Source organism: Antedon bifida, chromosome 7 (assembly GCF_963402885.1).
Source record: "Antedon bifida chromosome 7, ecAntBifi1.1, whole genome shotgun sequence".
Lineage (NCBI taxonomy): Eukaryota > Metazoa > Echinodermata > Crinoidea > Comatulida > Antedonidae > Antedon > Antedon bifida.
The window spans coordinates 10,884,917-10,909,075 of NC_136232.1; the positions used below are offsets into that span (position 1 = coordinate 10,884,917).

Below are 24,159 nucleotides of genomic sequence, written 5' to 3' on the forward strand. Positions count from 1 at the left end.
TCGTGATATTACAAAATAATTCTTTATTTACATAAATAATTTGAGATAGCATCGAACCAACACCAATGGCTAGGTGCATACTTACTAAACCATGATTGATTTTCAATGTAAAATATACGAAAAGGCTTAAGTAAATACTTAAGTAACTAACCTTTACAATTAGCATATGGCATAGTTATAAGGTAGTCTTCTCCACGGGTCAGGAATGTGAGCTTGCCAACGCCATCCATGAGAGCTGATACAGAATTACCATAGAACTTTGACTTGGCTAGAATACCACCACTTATACAGAAACCATCCTTGCGGTTTGATATGTGAAAGACTGAGATTGGCGGGTGATGTGAAACCTAGAAAACACATTATTCATTCAACAAGGTGTATAAATGGGTACGGCACTAAGAGTAACCTGTAATGAACTATAACTGTTGGATAAGCTACAAATAATTAAAAGTGGCTGAGAGACGACATATTGAGTCTTACCTGCTCTGCAATGTAGAACGTCCTACTGTTCGTCTTAGTGTGCGTCCACAAACAACGGTACGTCTCTCCTATGATGGGGTTGTAAGGTTTCTTTAAACCCTGAAACAAATCAAGCATAGCATTTATTCTTTGATATATGTCCAGTTTACCATTCATTGTTTTACCATTTAATTAAACTTCAATTAGTAGTAGTAATTAGTAGTTCTTGTTATTTCTAAATGGGTATGATTCTAAAATGTTTTCAACTTACTTTTGGTTTTTTGTAAAACCCAGATAGATACCACTTAACCACTGATTTCATTCTTGTATACGGATTCTCTTCAATAGCAGCTCTACAAAAAAAATGGTATATTTTTGTAATATTTCATACTCATCCAAAAATAACTTGCCAATTACAGGATAATTTAAAAATAGCACCACTGTCTACACTATCAAACTAAGTGTGATGTGTCCAAATATGGTAATAATATGACATCATTTTGTCCATATATGGGCACATCACATTTTTTTGTTACATACTATTTAATATTGCAGACAGAACTTTAAAAATAAAAATAAACATACTCAGACAACATATCAGCATGATAGTAGAAATCCGTAAGCTTGTCTAGAAGTGACCTAGGTTCAAGTATAAAGGTCGGTAGTACGACCTTTGACAGGTCCATTCCAGGTCGTACTTGTTTTATTAATCCCCATATAAGACCTTTGTTTTCTTCACCTAGAGTTTCTGATTGTGTATTCTCCTGTGGAATTAAATAAATGAATGGAATATTTATTTAAATATCCTTGAAATTGTAATTAAATACAGTACGTTGTAATATGGTTTGAATTGTGGGAATACACATTGCTAGAGTAAGCTGCCCCTGCTCAGCATTTTTCATCTACGCTGTATTTGAAACATAGGTCATTTATTGTCATATTATCTCTTTGTAAGTCATATATTAGTGGGGTGCCTTAAGGGAAAAAATGATCAAAAACGTTACACGGATGACAAAGTTTTCATTTTTTGCACATATGTTCACTTGGACATACAGATTAAAAAAATCACTGTAGCCAAGAAAAAAATGTATTTTGTGACCATATTTGGAGTATTTTCAAAATGGCTGCCAAAACAAAATGATGGTCCATATCTTAGTAACCGGTAGGGGTACAGAGTTCATTTTAGTGTTAAATTGCTTAGAACACATATGTTTCTATTAAGTATATTGTCTAACATACCAAACCTTAGAAGATGGTTAAGTGTTTCAAGAGAATGATTTTCTCTTTTTAAAAAATAACATATGGCCTACAACAAGCATTTCTTTAATTCTAGATATTTAATCATTAATCGGTTTATAATACTTAATAATAATTATACTAAACATACCAAACCAAGTTCCTCTGCTTCGTTCAATACATAGGTCGTTTCTCTTAGTGGAACTGGTAAAGGTTCTACACTGTCTTCCTCCTCTGAAATTTCTGAGTCAGACTTACTTTCTTGATCCTTCTCCTCATCTTTCTCAATATCAGATTCATCCAAGCCTGAGAGAAAGAAAAGGTCATAAAAGGTCCTAAATTACTATTAAAACCCATTTGGGATACCAGATATGTTGTTTTGTAGTTGTTGTTGAATTTTATCTTAGTTCTTCTTCTAAAAACCAAACATTTTAGCCCAATCTTAGTCTAATACTAAACTCAACAGTGTCTGTTCGTTTTATTTTAAATTTTTCTAAAAATGATATTGTACCTTGGTTGGCAAAGTGTTTCTCAATTTCTGATTCATCGAGTGTATTAGTTTCAAGCTGGAAAGACTGTGTGAGTAGATTAGTGTCGATCTGTCCGCTATCTCTCATCGACTTCATTAAAAGACTGGAGCATCGTAACGCCAGCTCCAAAGCATCCATCCAACATTTGCCGTCAGCTTCCGATGGCGCCCGGAATATTAAGTAGTTATTAGGAAGTGGGATTGTAAGCGCTCCCATGGATTCACCTTTAGGCCCCTAACATGAATAATAAAAAAAAATTGTTTTTTAAAATTGTCTTGTTTTGTTTATATATTTAGAAAAATTGCCAAGGATAACCATAAGCGAAATCATTCACTATCTTTCTTAAAGGTGGCAATTCTGTTCACAAGACAAATATAAATTGCTGCTTTAACACTATAAACATTATTATTCATAATAAAAAAAACGATCATGAATTTGAAAATTGCATATTTAATTAATCATTGTTTCAGAATTGTTATATTTGGTACAGTACCAAGAAAAATAGTATATTCTTGAAAAAATGATTACAAAAATTATTTAAATATATTTACAATTAAAGTAATAGGAAATAGCAATTACTTAAAAATCAATACTTATTATTAATTTATTGTTTCTAAATTGATATTACAACTCAAACAATAAATAGAAAAATGAATGATACAATAAGATATGAGAAGAATCTATAAATATAGATGGCCGTAACAGTGGATCTTTAATTGCAAGGAATCTATAAATATAGATGGCCTTAACAGTGGATCTTTAATTGCAAGGAATCTATAAATATAGATGGCCTTAACAGTGGATCTTTAATTGCAAGGAATCTATAAATATAGATGGCCTTAACAGTGGATCTTTAATTGCAAGGAATCTATAAATATAGATGGCCTTAACAGTGGATCTTTAATTGCAAGGAATCTATAAATATAGATGGCTTTAACAGTGGATCTTTAATTGCAAGGAATCTATAAATATAGATGGCCTTAACAGTGGATCTTTAATTGCAAGGAATCTATAAATATAGATGGCCGTAACAGTGGATCTTTAATTGCAAGGAATCTATAAATATAGATGGCTTTAACAGTGGATCTTTAATTGCAAGGAATCTATAAATATAGATGGCCTTAACAGTGGATCTTTAATTGCAAGGAATCTATAAATATAGATGGCCTTAACAGTGGATCTTTAATTGCAAGGAATCTATAAATATAGATGGCCTTAACAGTGGATCTTTAATTGCAAGGAATCTATAAATATAGATGGCCGTAACAGTGGATCTTTAATTGCAAGGAATCTATAAATATAGATGGCTTTAACAGTGGATCTTTAATTGCAAGGAATCTATAAATATAGATGGCTTTAACAGTGGATCTTTAATTGCAAGGAATCTATAAATATAGATGGCCTTAACAGTGGATCTTTAATTGCAAGGAATCTATAAATATAGATGGCCGTAACAGTGGATCTTTAATTGCAAGGAATCTATAAATATAGATGGCCTTAACAGTGAATCTTTAATTGCAAGGAATCTATAAATATAGATGGCCGTAACAGTGGATCTTTAATTGCAAGGAATCTATAAATATAGATGGCCGTAACAGTGGATCTTTAATTGCAAGGAATCTATAAATATAGATGGCCTTAACAGTGGATCTTTAATTGCAAGGAATCTATAAATATAGATGGCCTTAACAGTGAATCTTTAATTGCAAGGAATCTATAAATATAGATGGCCGTAACAGTGGATCTTTAATTGCAAGGAATCTATAAATATAGATGGCCGTAACAGTGGATCTTTAATTGCAAGGAATCTATAAATATAGATGGCCTTAACAGTGGATCTTTAATTGCAAGGAATCTATAAATATAGATGGCCTTAACAGTGGATCTTTAATTGCAAGGAATCTATAAATATAGATGGCCTTAACAGTGGATCTTTAATTGCAAGGAATCTATAAATATAGATGGCCGTAACAGTGGATCTTTAATTGCAAGGAATCTATAAATATAGATGGCCTTAACAGTGAATCTTTAATTGCAAGGAATCTATAAATATAGATGGCTTTAACAGTGGATCTTTAATTGCAAGGAATCTATAAATATAGATGGCCTTAACAGTGGATCTTTAATTGCAAGGAATCTATAAATATAGATGGCCTTAACAGTGGATCTTTAATTGCAAGGAATCTATAAATATAGATGGCCTTAACAGTGAATCTTTAATTGCAAGGAATCTATAAATATAGATGGCCGTAACAGTGGATCTTTAATTGCAAGGAATCTATAAATATAGATGGCCTTAACAGTGGATCTTTAATTGCAAGGAATCTATAAATATAGATGGCTTTAACAGTGGATCTTTAATTGCAAGGAATCTATAAATATAGATGGCCTTAACAGTGGATCTTTAATTGCAAGGAATCTATAAATATAGATGGCCGTAACAGTGGATCTTTAATTGCAAGGAATCTATAAATATAGATGGCCGTAACAGTGGATCTTTAATTGCAAGGAATCTATAAATATAGATGGCCGTAACAGTGGATCTTTAATTGCAAGGAATCTATAAATATAGATGGCCGTAACAGTGGATCTTTAATTGCAAGGATTCTATAAATATAGATGGCCGTAACAGTGGATCTTTAATTGCAAGGAATCTATAAATATAGATGGCCGTAACAGTGGATCTTTAATTGCAAGGAATCTATAAATATAGATGGCCGTAACAGTGGATCTTTAATTGCAAGGAATCTATAAATATAGATGGCCGTAACAGTGGATCTTTAATTGCAAGGAATCTATAAATATAGATGGCCGTAACAGTGGATCTTTAATTGCAAGGAATCTATAAATATAGATGGCCTTAACAGTGGATCTTTAATTGCAAGGAATCTATAAATATAGATGGCCGTAACAGTGGATCTTTAATTGCAAGGAATCTATAAATATAGATGGCCGTAACAGTGGATCTTTAATTGCAAGGAATCTATAAATATAGATGGCCGTAACAGTGGATCTTTAATTGCAAGGAATCTATAAATATAGATGGCCTTAACAGTGGATCTTTAATTGCAAGGAATCTATAAATATAGATGGCCTTAACAGTGGATCTTTAATTGCAAGGAATCTATAAATATAGATGGCCGTAACAGTGGATCTTTAATTGCAAGGAATCTATAAATATAGATGGCCTTAACAGTGAATCTTTAATTGCAAGGAATCTATAAATATAGATGGCTTTAACAGTGGATCTTTAATTGCAAGGAATCTATAAATATAGATGGCCTTAACAGTGGATCTTTAATTGCAAGGAATCTATAAATATAGATGGCCTTAACAGTGGATCTTTAATTGCAAGGAATCTATAAATATAGATGGCCTTAACAGTGAATCTTTAATTGCAAGGAATCTATAAATATAGATGGCCGTAACAGTGGATCTTTAATTGCAAGGAATCTATAAATATAGATGGCCTTAACAGTGGATCTTTAATTGCAAGGAATCTATAAATATAGATGGCTTTAACAGTGGATCTTTAATTGCAAGGAATCTATAAATATAGATGGCCTTAACAGTGGATCTTTAATTGCAAGGAATCTATAAATATAGATGGCCGTAACAGTGGATCTTTAATTGCAAGGAATCTATAAATATAGATGGCCGTAACAGTGGATCTTTAATTGCAAGGAATCTATAAATATAGATGGCCGTAACAGTGGATCTTTAATTGCAAGGAATCTATAAATATAGATGGCCGTAACAGTGGATCTTTAATTGCAAGGAATCTATAAATATAGATGGCCGTAACAGTGGATCTTTAATTGCAAGGAATCTATAAATATAGATGGCCGTAACAGTGGATCTTTAATTGCAAGGAATCTATAAATATAGATGGCCGTAACAGTGGATCTTTAATTGCAAGGAATCTATAAATATAGATGGCCGTAACAGTGGATCTTTAATTGCAAGGAATCTATAAATATAGATGGCCGTAACAGTGGATCTTTAATTGCAAGGAATCTATAAATATAGATGGCCGTAACAGTGGATCTTTAATTGCAAGGAATCTATAAATATAGATGGCCTTAACAGTGGATCTTTAATTGCAAGGAGTTTTCTCATTCGTAATAGTGTTGGATCAATACTGTAGTACATCAAGCAGACATAACACATTGCTGCATTCAAATAGCTGGGACATTGCAGAGTTTTGAAACAGTGCTGTCTGTTAATAAGAGTATCTGTGGTCTATTTTCTTCTTGTCTAGTTTAGTTTTTATTTATCTATTTCTTATTTATATTGGGTGAACTCTTCAGTGTCAAGACTGCTGACCTCCTAGGGGTCATGACTGTTGACCTCCTAAAGGTCACACTATAGGAGCATGGCTTCATATGTTGGTACTGTAGATGCAAAGTTGAAGTTAATGCATTAGGGATGTCTAGAAAACTCAGATCTCAAATATATTTGAGTTATCTAGATCTGAGTTTTCTAGACAACCATGTGGTAGCTCATTTTAAACAATTTTAAGTTGGCCTAAATCATAAAAAGCATTTCAAACTTACCTTAGTGGCCCAAACAGATTGGTCCAATGGATGATAAAGTTTAAAACAGAAGCCATCTTTTTTCGACGGACGCTCTATCAATTCACATGTATTTAATAATATAGTTCCTACCCACTGACCATGCTAAAAAAAAAGTTTAAAAATCTGTCTGTAGTTAATATTTATATAAAGGTTAATTTGACTATTTGTATGCATGTATTAAATTACAATAGTAATAACTGTACAATAAAGCAATTAAATCTTCTCCAATACTAATTATGCCATTTGCTAGTGTAAACTGAATTTCATTTTGACTGTATACAAAGTTCAATATCAGGGGCAGATCCAAGGATCCAATTTCACAAATTGTAATGCAAAAGATAGGACATCAAGTCAAGCACTTCATTGCACTACTTTTAGGCCCCACCCCCACGCTATTTAAATTCCCGGATCAGCCACTAAATATTAAGTTTTTAAGTAAATGCAGGCTGTTGAGACTTCCTTACAGGGCCTCTATCTCGGATATGTTATTTGGGTAAAATTTGCAATGTTTCAACACAGTCTCTCAACCATGCATCACTCATAGCTAGCACGTAAACTGTAGAATGCTTCTAATAGTATTGATCATATTACATAAATAGTAAGCCTAGTGCACAGCTAGAATCTAAAATATCATCATTAACGTAATTGCTATTTTGAGCCACGTTATCGTCAAAACCATAAAACCAATCATATATTTCTGCGGACGTCATTTATGTTGATTTTATTCATAAAGCTTTAAAAAATAACGCTTTTAAAATTTGTTGATGGGTCTCGTTTCAGTTGCAGTTGGCCTGGCCTGACATTTAGTCCAATAAAAACAAACAGCATCATTATATCTTTAGTCCTGTGTAAACCATCACAGTTTTATTAGCAATGTAAACAGGAGTTTTATACAAAAATGTTAAAGGTTAAATCACAATAACAATAGCCGTAGTATAAAACCATCACAGTTTAGTTTAGCAAAAATTACAGGAGTTTAATTCAATACTATAGTAAGCTTTCATTTCAGGACAGTAGATGGGAAAAGACAGTAATTTTTACAAAAGATTAATTTTTAAAGATATATTGTCCCCCTGAAAAAATAAATAAAAATGTTTTTGTTGAATATGCCATTTTAATGTCACATAATAGTTATTCACTTTGACCAAAAAATGGATTATTAATCTTAATTTTTCATGTTTTCAATACATCTTCAATCTGTGCATTCCCAGTCCACACCCATTCTGATTGGTGCCGGGACTGTATTTAGCTGGTTTAACAGTCATCCTTCATTTAACGGTCATCCTACAAGCTCCCCAGCTTAAAGGGTTATTCTCTGCTATACCATAACAGTTTAATTATTTAGTTTTTTGTATGATTTTGTTAATTTCAAATTATAATGTATTGTATTGTGGATATTATGGATAGAAATAAATATTATAAACAAACTACTATAAGCTTGTCTTTTAATTTTACCTTTGGTCCTTTATATAGTATAAACAATCCTGGCTTCAACACACACCACAGCTTGGTCCAGCCTTTTAATGTACCTCGAACCTAGAAAACAAATCAAGGATTCAAAATGATAATGACTCATCATATACTTGGGATGGGAGTGTGAGTATATATACCTCATTAACACAATGTTGCAGGTAGACCATATGTAAATAGTATCATGGGTCATTCAGAAGAAATCAAGTGGGCTTTATTCAATTTATTAAAATTGTTATTAATACACTGTATATACAATTTTGTGGATCAAATATAATAGTTTGGCCATCTTATACACTACTTTACGTTCAAGTTCAACTTTATTTATCCACGAAGGCAGGGTTGGCCGTGCAATGATAATAATTAATAATTTTATTTATTTTATGTCTTTAGGCACATGTGGCCAAGGATTACCAATAGTAAATTAATCACTGTCCTATCAGATATGTGGTAATCCCACTGATAATAAGCCGAAGGTGGGCTTGTACCTTTGTCTGAATAAAACTTCAACGTTTGTCAACTGACTGACTCAACTGATTTATACTGGATATCCTGGATATAACTTCTACCATTAGTGAATGTGAAAATTAAATATTTCTTCAAAGTAATGACAATATCAATTATGTGAACAAACATGATTTCACTGTTCACACTGACAGCAAACTTATATCAAACATAATAAATCCTACTGCAATGAATGCGTCCCAGTTTTGCCATCGTTTAATATTTCATTTCCTATTGTATACTCCTTTTATAAATTGTTGTAATGATTTAAAGTCACGAAGAGTGTTCATGTGAAAGCATACATTCAATTTCAAATAATGAATTTTTTAATAACACACAAAAAAAATCAATTTACGTATCACGTTTCAAACAACAATTTGAAGAAAACGCTAATGAATTTCATGCAACTGGTAATAGTCTCAGAATGTTGTAAACTGGAACTGTTTCAAGTGATGTGATTCAGGTAATGCTTACTCTAGTAATTTAATCTGACTGATATACTCCCCGATTTAAAATCAATTTTTAATTTACTATAATATTCCACGAAGCCAGAGTAAATACAGGGTGTTCTTTTCAACCTCAAGGGATACAGAATGATGTTAATATTAAATACTGTGTACTCTCAAAGAATTACAAATAAACTTCCTATATTAAATACTCTCCTTGCAATTCAATCATTTTTACTTCTGCCGGAATGGTGAGAGGTTATGTGTTTTTTCTATATTTTGTTAGTTAGCAGGATTACTACAAGTTATTGCCCGATTTTTATAAGATTTCAAAGGATAGTTTTATGGCTATATGGGAACATGTCATTACATTTTCTAGTTTTGAATTTCTTTTGGGACACAAATTTGAAGCCATACATTTATTTTTAAAATGAATGCATATCCTTTCAAAATTGCAAAGTATTTTATTTTATAGGATTTCATAGCTGAATGTGTTCTTTTTGTGTACACCGCCAATTGATTCCTAACATGAGTGGCAACAAATACTGCTAGACTGCTAATGTATCTCAAGAGAATTCAACAAAAATATCCAATTTCCAGGTTTTTTGAAAAATTATGAAGAAGAAGAAAAATCAAGATCTGCATATGCAAGTATTCATCAAATCCCATTATAAATTACTGTATCCGTTTTACAAAATTGCACAGTTATCATATTTCATAAACAAACATATGTTTTATAAGTGGAGATGTAAAATATATGTTACGTTTTTATTGCATATTTACATTTTGTCTTGGAACATTAAACTCTCAGTATTCACTCTCAAACATTTGTACAATATATGACACATTTCAAATGTAATATTTGTCGTAACATTTCAAAATATGTTAATGTGTTTAATGTAATAATGTGAATAATTTAAATTAATGAATTTTGTGTGAATCTGTGACACAAATGTCTGAATTAATAATATACTTTTTGTCCTTTTAATATTAATAGACATGTCGCCAGTCGCGCGAAGCGGACGTCAATGATAGGCAAGAGAGAAGTGTACAGAGAGTAAACTACATCAAATCAAATTCAAACGTTTTGAAACGTTTTCCGTCATTTCAACATTACGCTTTCCACAATTTGTTTCCATATTTTTATGTTTTGGGCAGGATGGTTTGTTGTTGTGCTAAAGTCATTTTTTCCTTTAAATCTTTCTTTATTTGGTTTTTCCAATTTTCTTCCTGGTGGTCTTTTTACTTTCTTTTCAGTTTTAAAATGTTTTTTTTTTATTAAATAAAATACATACCTTCAAAAAATCTGCCATGACAACTATGGCCGGATCTGACAGCGCACTCAATAACTCCTTAGTGACGCGTTTCTTTTCACGTTTATAGTTTTTCTTTTGCACCTTAAGCGACTCACGCTTTGATATTTTCGTCGACGTAGGGGTGCTAGTTGACGCATGACCATCAACGGCAAGCGCCAACTTTCCTTCAGACTAAAAGAATAATTGTTAAAGCAAAATAATTGCAATGAAATTTATGTTTTTTAAATTTATTTTTATACAGTACTGTATAAACAATTTTTGTTTTATTTGTTAAATTTTATAGGCATTTTCTATTATACTATTATTTTGTATGTTATAGGGACACTAATTTGACGTTCTGTTGCTGACCTAACCTCTTGACTGCTTGTTGTCAAATTAATAAATGAAAAAAAAAAGTTACAACCTATTATTGAGACAAAAACAGAACACTTATTCAAATATAGCATGCTTTATCGATTTGTGAGCTCATTTTCAAAAATAAAATGCAATTACAGGAACGACTACATAATTTGAGACTGCTTTAATTACGGAATCTTTTCGCAAGTCACTCTTTATTAATGATGAGGACGACGCAAGACGTGACAGTCTTAATGCTTAATTACAAATTACTGCAAAGACAGACAAGTCTGTGTCAGCTTGAAGATATTATTAATTAACTAGACATGAAACTCGTCACTTTGACGAGTTAGTTATCCGCACCACGACAAACGCCACGTGCACGTCATACGTTGGAATATTGCACACAGATAAAGATTATGGCATTATGACAAGAACTGAAGAATATGACATGCTGTTAGTGCTGAATTTTGTGTCATATAGTATATACATGCAAACAGTATAAGCTGTATACATATTACATACAGTGTAGAATAGGTGAAATTACGGGACCCGCCATTTATTCCAATTTTTAACATGGCGACGGTATCAAAATGAAACACTTAGATAGCAATTTCAGAAGGAAATTATCTCAGGAACAACATATTAACGTGTAGAAGAAATTTGAATACGTAAAATATAGATGCGCACCCTTTTAAATGTGATGAACTATTACGCAAAATATGAAAATACGACTTTTTTTATTCAACTGGCCATATGATGACGTCACAACATCCGATTGGCAAAATGTTTACATGAATTCGTATCTACAATCCAATAGCTTCCAGAAAACGTTTTAATCGTGATTATCACATTTTATTCTTACGAGCTATTACAGATTAAAATTTACTGTAAAGATGAAATTAATGACCCACGTAATTAAAATTTTTAGGCATGATGACGTCATAAAAATTAAAATATTTTTATCTCATGCTAAAGAAAGTTGATTGACCTACACAATATATAAATGTAGGAGAAAAAGGAATACAGATAAGCGCGATGCGCTCCATTGAATGTGATGAGCAATAACGAAAGAGACAAAAATCCTATATTTTACATTCGTGTGGCCATACGATGACGTCACAATGTTTTTTTAGCCTTATTGATGCATGATCCGATATCTACAACTCATCAACTTCTAGATTTTGTAATAAAAATAAACGGTTAACGGTTTACTTTAGAAACTATGACTGTTTAAAAAAAGACATAATTTTGACGATTTTTTAAGCTTTTTCATAAAAAACGCGCACGAATTGTCTAATTCAACGTGTTCGTATGGCGTTATTTAAACTGGAAAAGGTCTAAATTGTTTTCAAAATCACTGGGAAAGGCTTGAAAAATATAATTCAAGAGAAAAAAATATGTTTTTAACGCTATGTGCGCACCGCGCGCATAAAAAATTGCGCGCCCGTGGGAATTTTTGACATGCTCAAAATGACAAGAAACGCGTAAAAAGTTGATTAGAAATTAATTTTGCGCATTTTGAAATTTTAAATGCGCGTGCGCGCGTAACTTCTTGTCAAACATGCCATTTTTAATCCGTAGAAAGTTTGCCCCTGATATGACTTAAATTTTGTCAAAGTGTCAATACTAAATGACTTTTGGTTTTTAATCTATGATCAATCATTGAAATTCATAAAATTGCGCATAAGTCACGTTGCGCAACTATGACGTCATTCAAAAATAGGAGGTGCACAACTTCACGTAAATGCCCATATGTTGTCAAAGTTATGAAATGTTATGTTTACACATTTTAGAGGAACACGACTCACAAAAAGGAAGGAAGGAAAGAAGAATAATACAGAAAAAAAATATTGATCTCATACAATTACAAGGAGTTATCCGCTTGGTATACCAAGCGGATAACTAATAACGTCTATAAATTCAAAAGCGCTTCAAGACATACTCTAGTTGAACATGCAAAATGTCCCTCCCACAACACAAAACATGGTAATCCCATCATGAAAACAGTCAGAAAAAACATTACATTCTACATTTTTTAAAGTCAGTTTTTCTCTCTTAATATCATAATTGAGCTCTGCATACAGTAGCTATTGTTATCATCAATACAATGATTAAGCTACTACAAGGTCTTCTAATAGACTTTGGTTAAAAGGACCACAATCAATGCACTCACAAAACTGTCCTGTTCTCTATAGAATATGGTTCTATGAAGGAACCACTACGACTGGTTCTCTGATAGATAAAATGTGGTTAAAGTTCTACAGTATTGACACTGAGATGTCTTCATCGTGTTTGATGTTCTCAAAATTACTTAAAAACTCTTTTCTTTCCAGCTATTTTCATAATTCACATTAATTTAATAAACATTATAATTAAAAAGCACTATCAAACTAATTTTGTTATTTCAAGAAATTATGAATGGATAATACCAGGAGGCTTTTAATTCAATTTCTGCATAAATAGTTGTTCAATATCATTTGTTATTTTGGTTCAATCTTGCTATTAATACAACCATGGCAGACTTTAATATATTCTAGGTCAAATTTCTAACTGCTTACAATTACTAAACATTTTGTTATTGAAAGTATACTGGATGGACAGAATTGTGAAAACAGATCTACTAATAATGTAAGTGCAATATGGAAAATTGAGTATCATTAACAAGAGAGAGACAATGCATGCAAGGACAGACTCTAATTGCAGCCACGTCTTAAATCTGGGAGCGGTACGGCTTATTATTACATGAATACTTAGAACTTACTATTACATGAATACTTAGAACTTGTTATTACATGAATACTTAGAACTTATTATTAAGTAATATAGTTTGTATTGCTTTATTCAACAAACAAAAGGAACAAAGATAAATTACATTTAAATGAATCGTTAGAACAGGAATAGTTCTATTCTACTAGTATTGATTGTCCGGTCTCTCACCATTCAATTTAGGTGTGCTACTGTATGTTTAACCTGACATACATGTAGCTGCCAATCCCAGTTAGGTGTGCTATGTTTACCACCAATGCAAGTCCAGCGAATTTAAAAGTATTGTTACTAACTAAATACTCGTAATCAAATGATCAAAGTTTTCTTCTATCCATTTTTAAATTATAAGCATTTGGCCGCTTCTTTTGGAACCCATTGGCACATTAGATTTATTTATTGTTGTTGAATGTTTACTAAAATTAATAAATAGTTTTGTGATCATTCGCAAAACACCTCACAACAAAATAAAAAGTTGCTTACCCTACTTCGTTGTCCATTAAACTTGGTTGAACCACGAAGAGCTTCACGTTGAAAAAACTCATTTTGTTCTTCTGAACCAAGTACTAAAATAAAACACAAAACAAACAAAACATATTAATGTACTGTATCAATGAATTGACATTGTTGAAACAAATGATGGCATTTTGCTTAAACTTATACAGTATCTCTATATAATGGTATTATATCCATGATTATACTGTAGGTAATGTGCAGGTTATATACAGTATTTATCACATTGTTAGCAGATACCTCTCTAATGTTAGTTAGGTTTATGGCCTATGATACAGGTGTCTCATGCATGTCTCACTGTATCACAGAATTTGCCTATGATACAGATGTCATACCTAATTCATGCGTCACTCACTGTATCACAGGATCAAGAATCAGCTACATAGTGAATAGAAATCCTGATAGAAATATTCAAATTCAAAGCAGGACACTTAGTAGTAATTGTATACAGCTTATACAATAACATCACTAAGCATATTATAAATCAACAGATTAACCCATTTACACAACATTCATACAACATAAACACACAAATAAATCAGTATTTTGCATTTAAATTGCTTATATAAATACACATTTTTAAGTGAACTACTACTAGTTAAAACTGAACATAAATTGTAGTTTTAAATCTTCTATCCAAAGATTTTTGATAATTAAAGAGATTTTGGAATTTATAGTTGGATTTATAAGAGAATTACAAGTGAAACCATTCTTATTATTAATTAGTACTTTACAGACAAGTGTAAAGCTGTGTCTACACTATCAAACTTTATGTGACAAAAAAATGTGATGTGCCCATATATGGACATGATGACATATCACTACCATATTTGGGAATATCACTACCATATTTGGGAATATCACTACCATATTTGGGCATATCACTACCATACAGTATTTGAGCACATCACACATTTTTTGTCAAACTAGAGCTCAAGTCAAGTCCTGCTTTTCTAATAACATTATAATAAAATATTAAAATCTAACACAGTCGCCTTTAATCATCAAACTAACTTGAAATGAAATACAGTACTAGTAGCCTATTTATTCATACTAGATATTTTTTATATTGACCATAAACTTAACGTCAATACGTTACCTCTTGAAACCTAGGCTGATTAAAGTAGAGCGATAAAAATAACGAATATAAATGATATTAAAAGAAATTGAACGACGACGACAAGCAGTCATCCTTGTTTGAAATAAACCTTCTGGCTCAGACAAGACAGTTTTTAGCATTTTGCTTCAACTTAAATGAACACTATCAATTTACAGTGTCAACAAAATAAAATACTATAAATACATTTGCAGTATTACTTAAGCTAAAATCTTAATTCAATTTTCAGTTTATCATGCAACATAAAATGATAAACAAATAAAGAGTTATACCGCTACACCTTTCAACCTTTAAACTAAAAATAAATGCACCAAGTGGCAGCATTGAGTGGCATGGTGCGCAACACTCAGTGGGCCAACATATAAACATATATCTCCTAATTATATAATCAGTAATTTTAGTAATCCTATACAACAGCTGCAAAGATATATACATTACTGTTACTAGTGTACAAATGATATATTCAAAGTTAATGAAATCAATGTGGGATCGCTCATGGGGGAAAATATTATAAATTTTTAACTAAATGTACATAAAGTTGTTTCATCCAGGACAGTGTAAAGTTCCAAGATTTTACATCAACACATGAACAAAAAACAATTTATCCCAATATCTAAAATTGTAGATTTTTGTATGTGAATCAGGTAAAAAAGAAAAAAATTATGCGGAAGAGAATAAGTTGACTTGAAAAAATAAGACATCTTACCTGTAGAAAGAGTCGGTGCGACGCTTTTTGAGCGACCTCTAGGCCGACCTTCCAACTTCAGTTGCGTTGACTTAAACATAGTTTTAAATCATACATGTGACTCTAATATCAGTGCTTTACAATAAGCAAGGAACTTAGTCTGCTACTTATAATGTTCTTTCACCGTAAATCACACAACACAGAAGATAAATTAATTGACCAAGATAAAGATGGATAAAGTGATTTCTTAAGCAACATTTTATGGAATCAGCAGTGATGCACACATTCTATTACAAATTACAGATTATTATTAGTAAAATACAAAGCGGTTTTGAAAACAATTTAAAGTTTGACAGCGATTTGTTTCCCTGCAACCAAAAATATAAACAAATTTGAATCTGAAGAAAACTCCGGGCTAAAAAAATGTAAAGTAAAACAAAATAATTATATGTTTTCCAAATATTTATTATCAATACCAGAAAAATAGTGTTTCATCCAAAAAAATGCAAAGACCAAAACAAAAATGAACACACATCTGAGTCTGGAAAAACTGTTAAAACAGCACTACAACTTGTCATCAAATTAGAATATTAATACGACGTCTTGGTTGAAATTAAAAGTACATATTAAAATAAAAAGAAAGTATCAATCAGCAAAGGTTGAGCCATTGAAACTGAATTAAAAACACATAGAACCTGATGATTACCGAGATCGAAAAGAAAAGATGCAGACGTACGGTCTAAGTACAACGTGTAATGATGACTAATGGGCACCGGCAGCATCCAACTAGATAATTTGACCAATGTATACGATAAATGTCCAAACGGTCACTAACTGTAAACAGAAGGTTTATAAAGAATGGCAAATCCAGTTTTACGATAATGAAATAAAAGCAAAGATATATTATCTAACCAATTTATACGTCCCAATTATTAATAGGTCTGATATGATTGGACGATTTGGACCAATCAATCATGAAGATATGAAGGCCGATTCAGTTCGATTATTCTCTTCTCATTTATAAAATTTCATGTAGCGATGACATAGTTGTATCAATTACAATAATACATTGAGGCTTTCCCCAAATGAATCCTTATGGATTACACACACAATCTGTACATATATTTGCTTTCCACATCCAGTGTTACATGATGTATGTATTAATTCCTTATATGGCAGTTTACATTAGGCAATAATTTTCCGTGTGAAGACTCTCTCTCTCAAATGTACAGTAGTCATTTCATTTAGTATACATCAATTTAAATCACAGCTAGCAAAAACTCATGAATACCACCCAAAACTGTATACTAACATAGAAATAATAGTCCATTCCTTGACAGCCTAAAATGTGAAGCCACTCACAGTACTGCACTCAAACGTAGCTCAAATATGAATTCAAGAAATTCTGAAATATAGTTCAATTTCCATAATAAAAGTTGAAATAAGCAGATCCAATCTTTACCTAAAGCAAACAGCCAAATACATATTGCAAAATCACAAGCCACCCTTTGTATCAAAATATATCACGTTCTTAGCAAATAATGTACATCATATTAATAATGCATCAAAAAATATAGTGACTAGTACTGGTTTATGATGAAACTAATATACAAACACATTTGGAAAAGTAAACACAGCTAACAAATAAAAGATTCTAAAGGTTCAAAAAGGTTTAAACAACTGGACAAAGATACTGAGATTCTTTACACAATGTACTGTACTGTACATGAAGAAGATATAAATGCATTGAAACTATAAACAACATTCTGTTCTGTCCAATCAAATTAAACTCATAGATTATGGCGTTTCCAATTACTAAATGGGAAACTTTACAGATAATTTCAAATTCTATACATAAATTGTTCACATTATCAGATAAATATTATTTTTTAATATATTTTAATCAAAACTAAGTTATTTTGAGAGTCTTTTATCTTAATCATTGAGAATGCTGCAAACAGTACCTTGAAAACGAAACAAAAAATTAAACACATTATTTCAAAATTAAACACAAAAAATAAAATAACTTCAGATGCCAAGTGGCACTACATCATAAATAAAACAAAAATAAAATGTAGAATTTAAAAATTGATTGTTTGATTAAAGGAAATCTAAGATGTAAATATGTTTTAAATAAAATGCATGACACACCCCTCAAACGGTGCAGCATGTATCGCCAATATCCTGAATCCAACTGAAAAGAAACTAAGCATCCTAAATGCAGGCTAAAATTAAACAATGAACAAAATAATACAACACTAATATTCCCTGGTACCCAGTTAATACACCATGAAAAAAAGCATGATATAAAGCTAAAGCATTGCCTGCAAGCCAACAATTTACATAAACTATATTAAACAATTTAAATACAGTGTTTAATCTAACTCAAGACAGAATTAACGAAAACCTTGAAAACAAAGTGTACACCAAATAGATGATCTTTTTCCTTATTAATATTCCTATTGGTTTCAATCATTAACTATTTTCACTAATATCCTGGTACAACAACCAAATCCTTTGATACTTAATCCTCACTTGATAGAGTAAATCACTGCACATATGCTGATCAATACAATACTAAAATCTTGTTATAAACAAATGGATGAACTAAAGCAGATATCACTAGAGATACTGTATCGGTTCCTCTTGCTAAAGCCACTTGAGTCGTTCTATTTCAAGACACTATCATGATACAAACCTATGCTTTTAATTGTATTATTAATACATGCTGTACAATAAACAATGTGAAGATTGAAGAGGTCATAAAACCAATCATCAAAATTGACCTCATATAACTTGATTGGTTGAAGAATATATGAATATTATTTTATGTAAAACAGTAATAATATACCTTTAATAGAGTCTATGATCTAAAGGTAAAGTCTATAAAAATAAATCGCTGATATGATTAGTTTGTATGCATACAAATTAAAACCATTAATAATAAATAAAACATTATTGCAATATAGAAAATATACATCATATATTAATTTTTTACATATATTTTTGAAGATATTACATTATTAATTATACAAAAACAATTCTAATATTATGATATAATGTGTTGTTAGAAGAAGCACTGTGTTTTAATGTGGTGGAGGCAGCAAGTAGGACATATTGTGAATATGACAAGTTCGACGCTTCTTTAAATAAAACATCTAAGCATCTAATAGAGGGCGCAATAACCTTTTTTTTGTTCTGAAGAACCATTTTCCTTTCAGATTTTCTGAGATTTTGATTAGAAACTTTAAAAAATCATATAAAAAAGACGAAAACAATATGTTTAAATTGCCTTGCTTAAAGTTAAACTGCATCTAGGCTAAAACATATTAAATTTATGCATTCCAAATATATTGGGAAAATATGATAAACACATGACTAAGCATTTAAGTACGACACTTAACCTATGTAACTGACATAACTAGATATGAGAATCCCCAGACACTAATATAAATTATAATAATAATAGTTCATTTTTTTTATATAGCCCATATAAGCAAGCTCTCAATGTGCTGCACATTATTACCCCGGTCATTTTTTGGATCAAACTTGTATGGAAACATACTCCCATAATAATGCAGAGTAATGTAGTAATCAGCACAAAGTTGTGTCTTGATTCAAGATTCAAGATTCAATTTTATTTGCCAATTTAAAATGGAAATAATATGAGTATATTTTCAACATTAAATTCTAAAATGTATATTTTATTAATAAAATTAATACTATATAAAAGATCTAACTGGCACCCATTTTATACACCTGGGTGGAGAGAGGCAAATGTAAGTAAAGTGTCTTGCTTAAGGATACAAGCAATGCGGCGAGAGTTGGATTTGAACCACGATCGCACGATCAGTAATCCAACGTTCAACACACTGCGCCACACGCCCTCACATAAAATCTGAAGCCCTAGAATAAAAACATCCCCTTTTAACCTGTTCAATCATTACTAATATAAACATTACTTCGTTATGTAAGGGTCTGCTAATTGCCGCCAACATGCAGCAACGATTCATCATCACCATTAATCTTAATCACTCATTAGTTGTGTAAACAGTGCATGTCATAATTATAATTTATTGTGACTCTAAAGCTCTGTCTACACTCAAAAACTTTATGTGACAACAAAATGTGATGTGCCAATATATGGATATGATGATGTAATATCACTACCATATTTGGGAATATTATCACTACCATATTTGGGCACATTACACGTTTTTGTCAAACTAGTTTGATAGTGTAGACAGAGCTTAAGATGAGAGTTGTCTGCTGCTTGTCTGGGTGTCCAGAAATTACTGTTGCCATTATTTATTTCCTTTGCGATAAAAACTCATAAAAGTTGCTTTTTCTCCTTTGGACACAGACAAAACTGTCTGAATATTGTATACAGTATTCACTGTTTTTTTTCCTTTCATTCAAAAGAACATTGACATTCTAAACATTACAACCAAAGAGTAACAGTACTTGGACTTTATCTTTTCTTTTTAATGTCAACAAACGGAACTTTTCTCTTATTTTACACTTTCATTACAAAATGTTATAAAGATTTAATCACTATTATTGGAGGAATAGTTTATATTTGACTGCAAGAATAGACTTGGAACTACAAAAGATATGCAACAAATGAAAATGACAATTGTACAATCTATTTAAAGATACCACCACAGTATGTGACTCACCATGTTCAAATATAGAAAAAGGGATATTCTCAACAAAGCCAAAATCCTGAAATTGATTGGACTACGATAAAAATAAACTTTGAACGCTAAAGATGTACTATATGCTAAATTTTAATAATGAATTAGGAATATATGCATTTTCAGTACAATCGGTTAATAAGTCTGTCTGTACAAAAGCTATGAAAACATTTACATTTGACATTTAGTAGTTTATAAATAAAACTTAACAGGTAATTCAGTATTTTTATGGTATCATTTTTAATCAGGGAATTAGGTAAAATTCTTCCCTGGTATTAATATCCTATCTGTGCATTTACAATACGGCTTATTGCTCTTGTTATTGCTACATCAAAGTGAGTTGTATTCTTACAAAAAAACATGATTTTTAAAACTGTCAAACAATCTTCAGCAATCAAACAAACCATCCGCGGAACACTGATCTGTTCTCCAGATAAAACTTACCTGTATCACGCACGTTTATGCATAATATATATAAACACTGTGTGAATGATTAACAGTTCAGAAATTTCTACCTGATTCTGTGTACTCTATCTCCACAAAAAACATTACTGTATGTGCAGTATCATACTGTAGGCAAATTATGATAATACAGTGTCACTTATTTATAACATAGGACATGTATGTTATATTTAACATGTGTTAGGTTAAACCGTGGACTACAGTACTCTTCCCTGGTTAAACTTATGGCCTATGATACAGACTTCACATGCAATACATTACAGTGTATCATAGAATGCGGCTATGATACTGTACAAATTATAAATACAGAGCCAAACATCAGCCAATAAAAATTCTAAAGGGAATCATACCACACATAATACTGTATACTACTAATGTGTACTGCACTAATATATATATCCAGTATATTTCTTACCTATACCCATTTTTTCAAAATAATGACACCCAGATGTTCTGTCAAATAACGGCGTAATTCTTCCCAAAATTCCTTGCCCTAGCTACATCTGATTTAGTCTTCTGATACTAGTCATAATCCTAATCGATCGTAACATTTTATGCTTGCTTATTGCCAGAGGTACTACTGTACTACTTACATTCCTTAGGTGTCTGAGTTAAGGTAAGGTAATCAATACATACATCGATAACAGTAGCTGTATTTGAATCAACGATGCATAAAGCAATCTAAAGCTCTGTCTAAAACTAGAAACAAACTAGTTTGACAAAAAAAGTGTGATGAGCCCAAATATGGTACTGTAGTGATATTCCCAAATATGGTAGTGATATGACATCATCATATCCATATAATGGCACATCACATTTTTTTGTCACATAAAGTTTGATAGTGTACACAGAGCTTTACAGTTACTATGTTCCTCAGTGTCTTTATATACACAGGATTTGTAAAAGAGAGGGGAACTCATCTACCAAAATGGTACCCTTTCACATCACCTAGCAAAACTGTGTGTTTACACATACCGGGGTTTACGACTAAACAGTTGTACAGTACAGTGGCATGTCATGAAAATAGAAGGTAACTATTATGGACTACATTAAAACCAGAGCAAATAAACCTAGACAACCACAGCACACTCAGAAAATAAAAACCAATAGCCTTCGGTTTTACGAAAACTATTATTATGAATTTCAGTTTACTTGCATTAGCTACCTTTCCGATAGCGATTATTGTGCATAGGCCTAAATGTATTTTGTGATAATTTATTCCAATTTGATACGAAGGACAGGAATTTACAAAGTAGAATATAATCAAATTGAAAATAACCTTTTCATTTTGTCAACCTTTGGATTTATAGAATATAAAAACCGCAACCTTGATAATGTCAACTGGTTTTATTTACCGTCACACTTGACTGCCTCTCTTTATGAGAAGATGATCTGATTATGTCCTTTTATCTAACAATTTTTCAAGTGCATATAAATTAATTAAACTATACAATCACTCGCATAAATCATAAAAATACACAAACTGTTCTACTGCAATGATTTACCCAATTCTGTATAGAAATTGGACATTTAAACTTAAATTCATCATTTCAGCCATTATCATCCCACAGCAGGGCGTGGCCTCCACAAGCTGAACATATCCTCTTAAATGTATTTATTCTAGTCCTCAAACTTAACTGGAAACTGAGGAAATTTGGATTAGTCACTCCATAGACCCACAGCAGCCAGCAGTGCAGCGCCTACCAGATCACACCGGGAAACAATCCCCTACTCTTTTCAAATAGTGTACCAAGTTATTTAATGTGCACTGTACACAGGACCAACAGCTTTACATCCCATCCGAGGAAGGATGTTGTGTTATCATCCAGTATATGCCAAGCAAATGCTATAATCGCATCTCTCCATCTGGTTAAATTGCACTTAAATATACTGTACTGAACACACAAAAATATAAAATATTGTAAAATGTCCTTACCATTTCCTGGACTGTGATGGTGGCTTGTCAGACTGTCGTGGTGGTCTCGTCTCATGGCTGCCAGTCGTGGTGATCGACTTGGTGTTCCGCCACTGTCACTTATACCTGAAAAATACAATAAGAGAACTTTTTTGGAATACAATAAACTGAACTAATTATCTTGGTTTGTGTTTTATATGAGTCTCAGGGGATATCTTCGGAATCCACAAGTGTCCTCTGAATGGGGGTCCAAAGAAGGGGTTCTGCTGTAAATAAAATTAAAATAGTTTGTTAATGTTAATGCTTTATAGGATAATCTTTAAATCTCTTTAATCCAAATGAACAGGATCTTACTTAAATATTTCACTACCTTAATCCTAAATCTATTTTCTCAAAATAATAGATCAAATATAAGTCTGTAGTACAATGCATTGATTCAATGCTACCCAATGGAGCACAACAGTTGTACCTCTTGTTACCTTGGTTTGATTATTACACCAGTCTGTATGTACACCATCCACGTATAAGAAAGGAAAAACAAACTCAAAATGTTATTAATCTAATCATATTAATCTAATAATCAGTTCAATTTGTTGTTTTTACTTTCAGTTCTTTTTTTGCAACAATAGGAACTATTCTCACTCTCAATAACTCAATAAATTAAATAAAAATTAAAACGGATGTCTTCCAAATATCATCAAAATTGAATGAGATTTCCTTGTCAATACAGTGATCATGATGTCAGATCTCCACAACATTATCCATCTTATAAAAAAGATATTCTTCACTATCGACTCAATGCAAAATATCAGATGAGATCTCTTACAATTACAGTATCAGAGCTGACTACAGGATTTCATAAGACTCCTTAGCATACTAAAATTCTGCTTTTATACCTTCAGACGGAGGCTAACTTGGTACCTGCTAAATTAGTAGTAACTAGAGTAAAAAAGGTGGTGATATCCCTTAAAAATACCAGGATGAACCGACTACAGGATTTAAGACTCCTTAGCATATAAACAAATTCTGCTTTTGTACCTTCAGACGGAGGCTAATTTGGTACCTGCAAAATTAGTAGCAACTAGAGTAGTAGTGAAAGTGATGACACAGCATTGATGAAATAAAATTAT

The 24,159-nt window shown here is 31.7% G+C and overlaps 1 protein-coding gene across 4 annotated transcripts in view; it reads right to left on the minus strand.

Moving 5' to 3' along the window:
* LOC144847383 (oxysterol-binding protein-related protein 8-like) overlaps positions 1 to 24,159 on the minus strand; it is a 33,082-nt gene that overhangs the window by 4,489 nt on the left and 4,434 nt on the right. For 3 of the 4 annotated variants that reach the window (XM_078703697.1, XM_078703699.1, XM_078703696.1), the window contains 11 exons: positions 23,051 to 23,155; positions 14,124 to 14,206; positions 10,518 to 10,709; positions 8,258 to 8,338; positions 6,782 to 6,904; positions 2,207 to 2,459; positions 1,847 to 2,001; positions 1,045 to 1,223; positions 731 to 812; positions 481 to 579; positions 152 to 347 (listed from right to left, as the gene is read on the minus strand). In XM_078703697.1, coding sequence (XP_078559823.1) covers positions 152 to 347; positions 481 to 579; positions 731 to 812; positions 1,045 to 1,223; positions 1,847 to 2,001; positions 2,207 to 2,459; positions 6,782 to 6,904; positions 8,258 to 8,338; positions 10,518 to 10,709; positions 14,124 to 14,206; positions 23,051 to 23,155 — 1,548 coding nt within the window. Of the gene's footprint in view, positions 1 to 151; positions 348 to 480; positions 580 to 730; positions 813 to 1,044; positions 1,224 to 1,846; positions 2,002 to 2,206; positions 2,460 to 6,781; positions 6,905 to 8,257; positions 8,339 to 10,517; positions 10,710 to 14,123; positions 14,207 to 15,976; positions 16,188 to 23,050; positions 23,156 to 24,159 lie in introns of those variants that run through there. The other variant, XM_078703698.1, reaches the window with a different exon arrangement.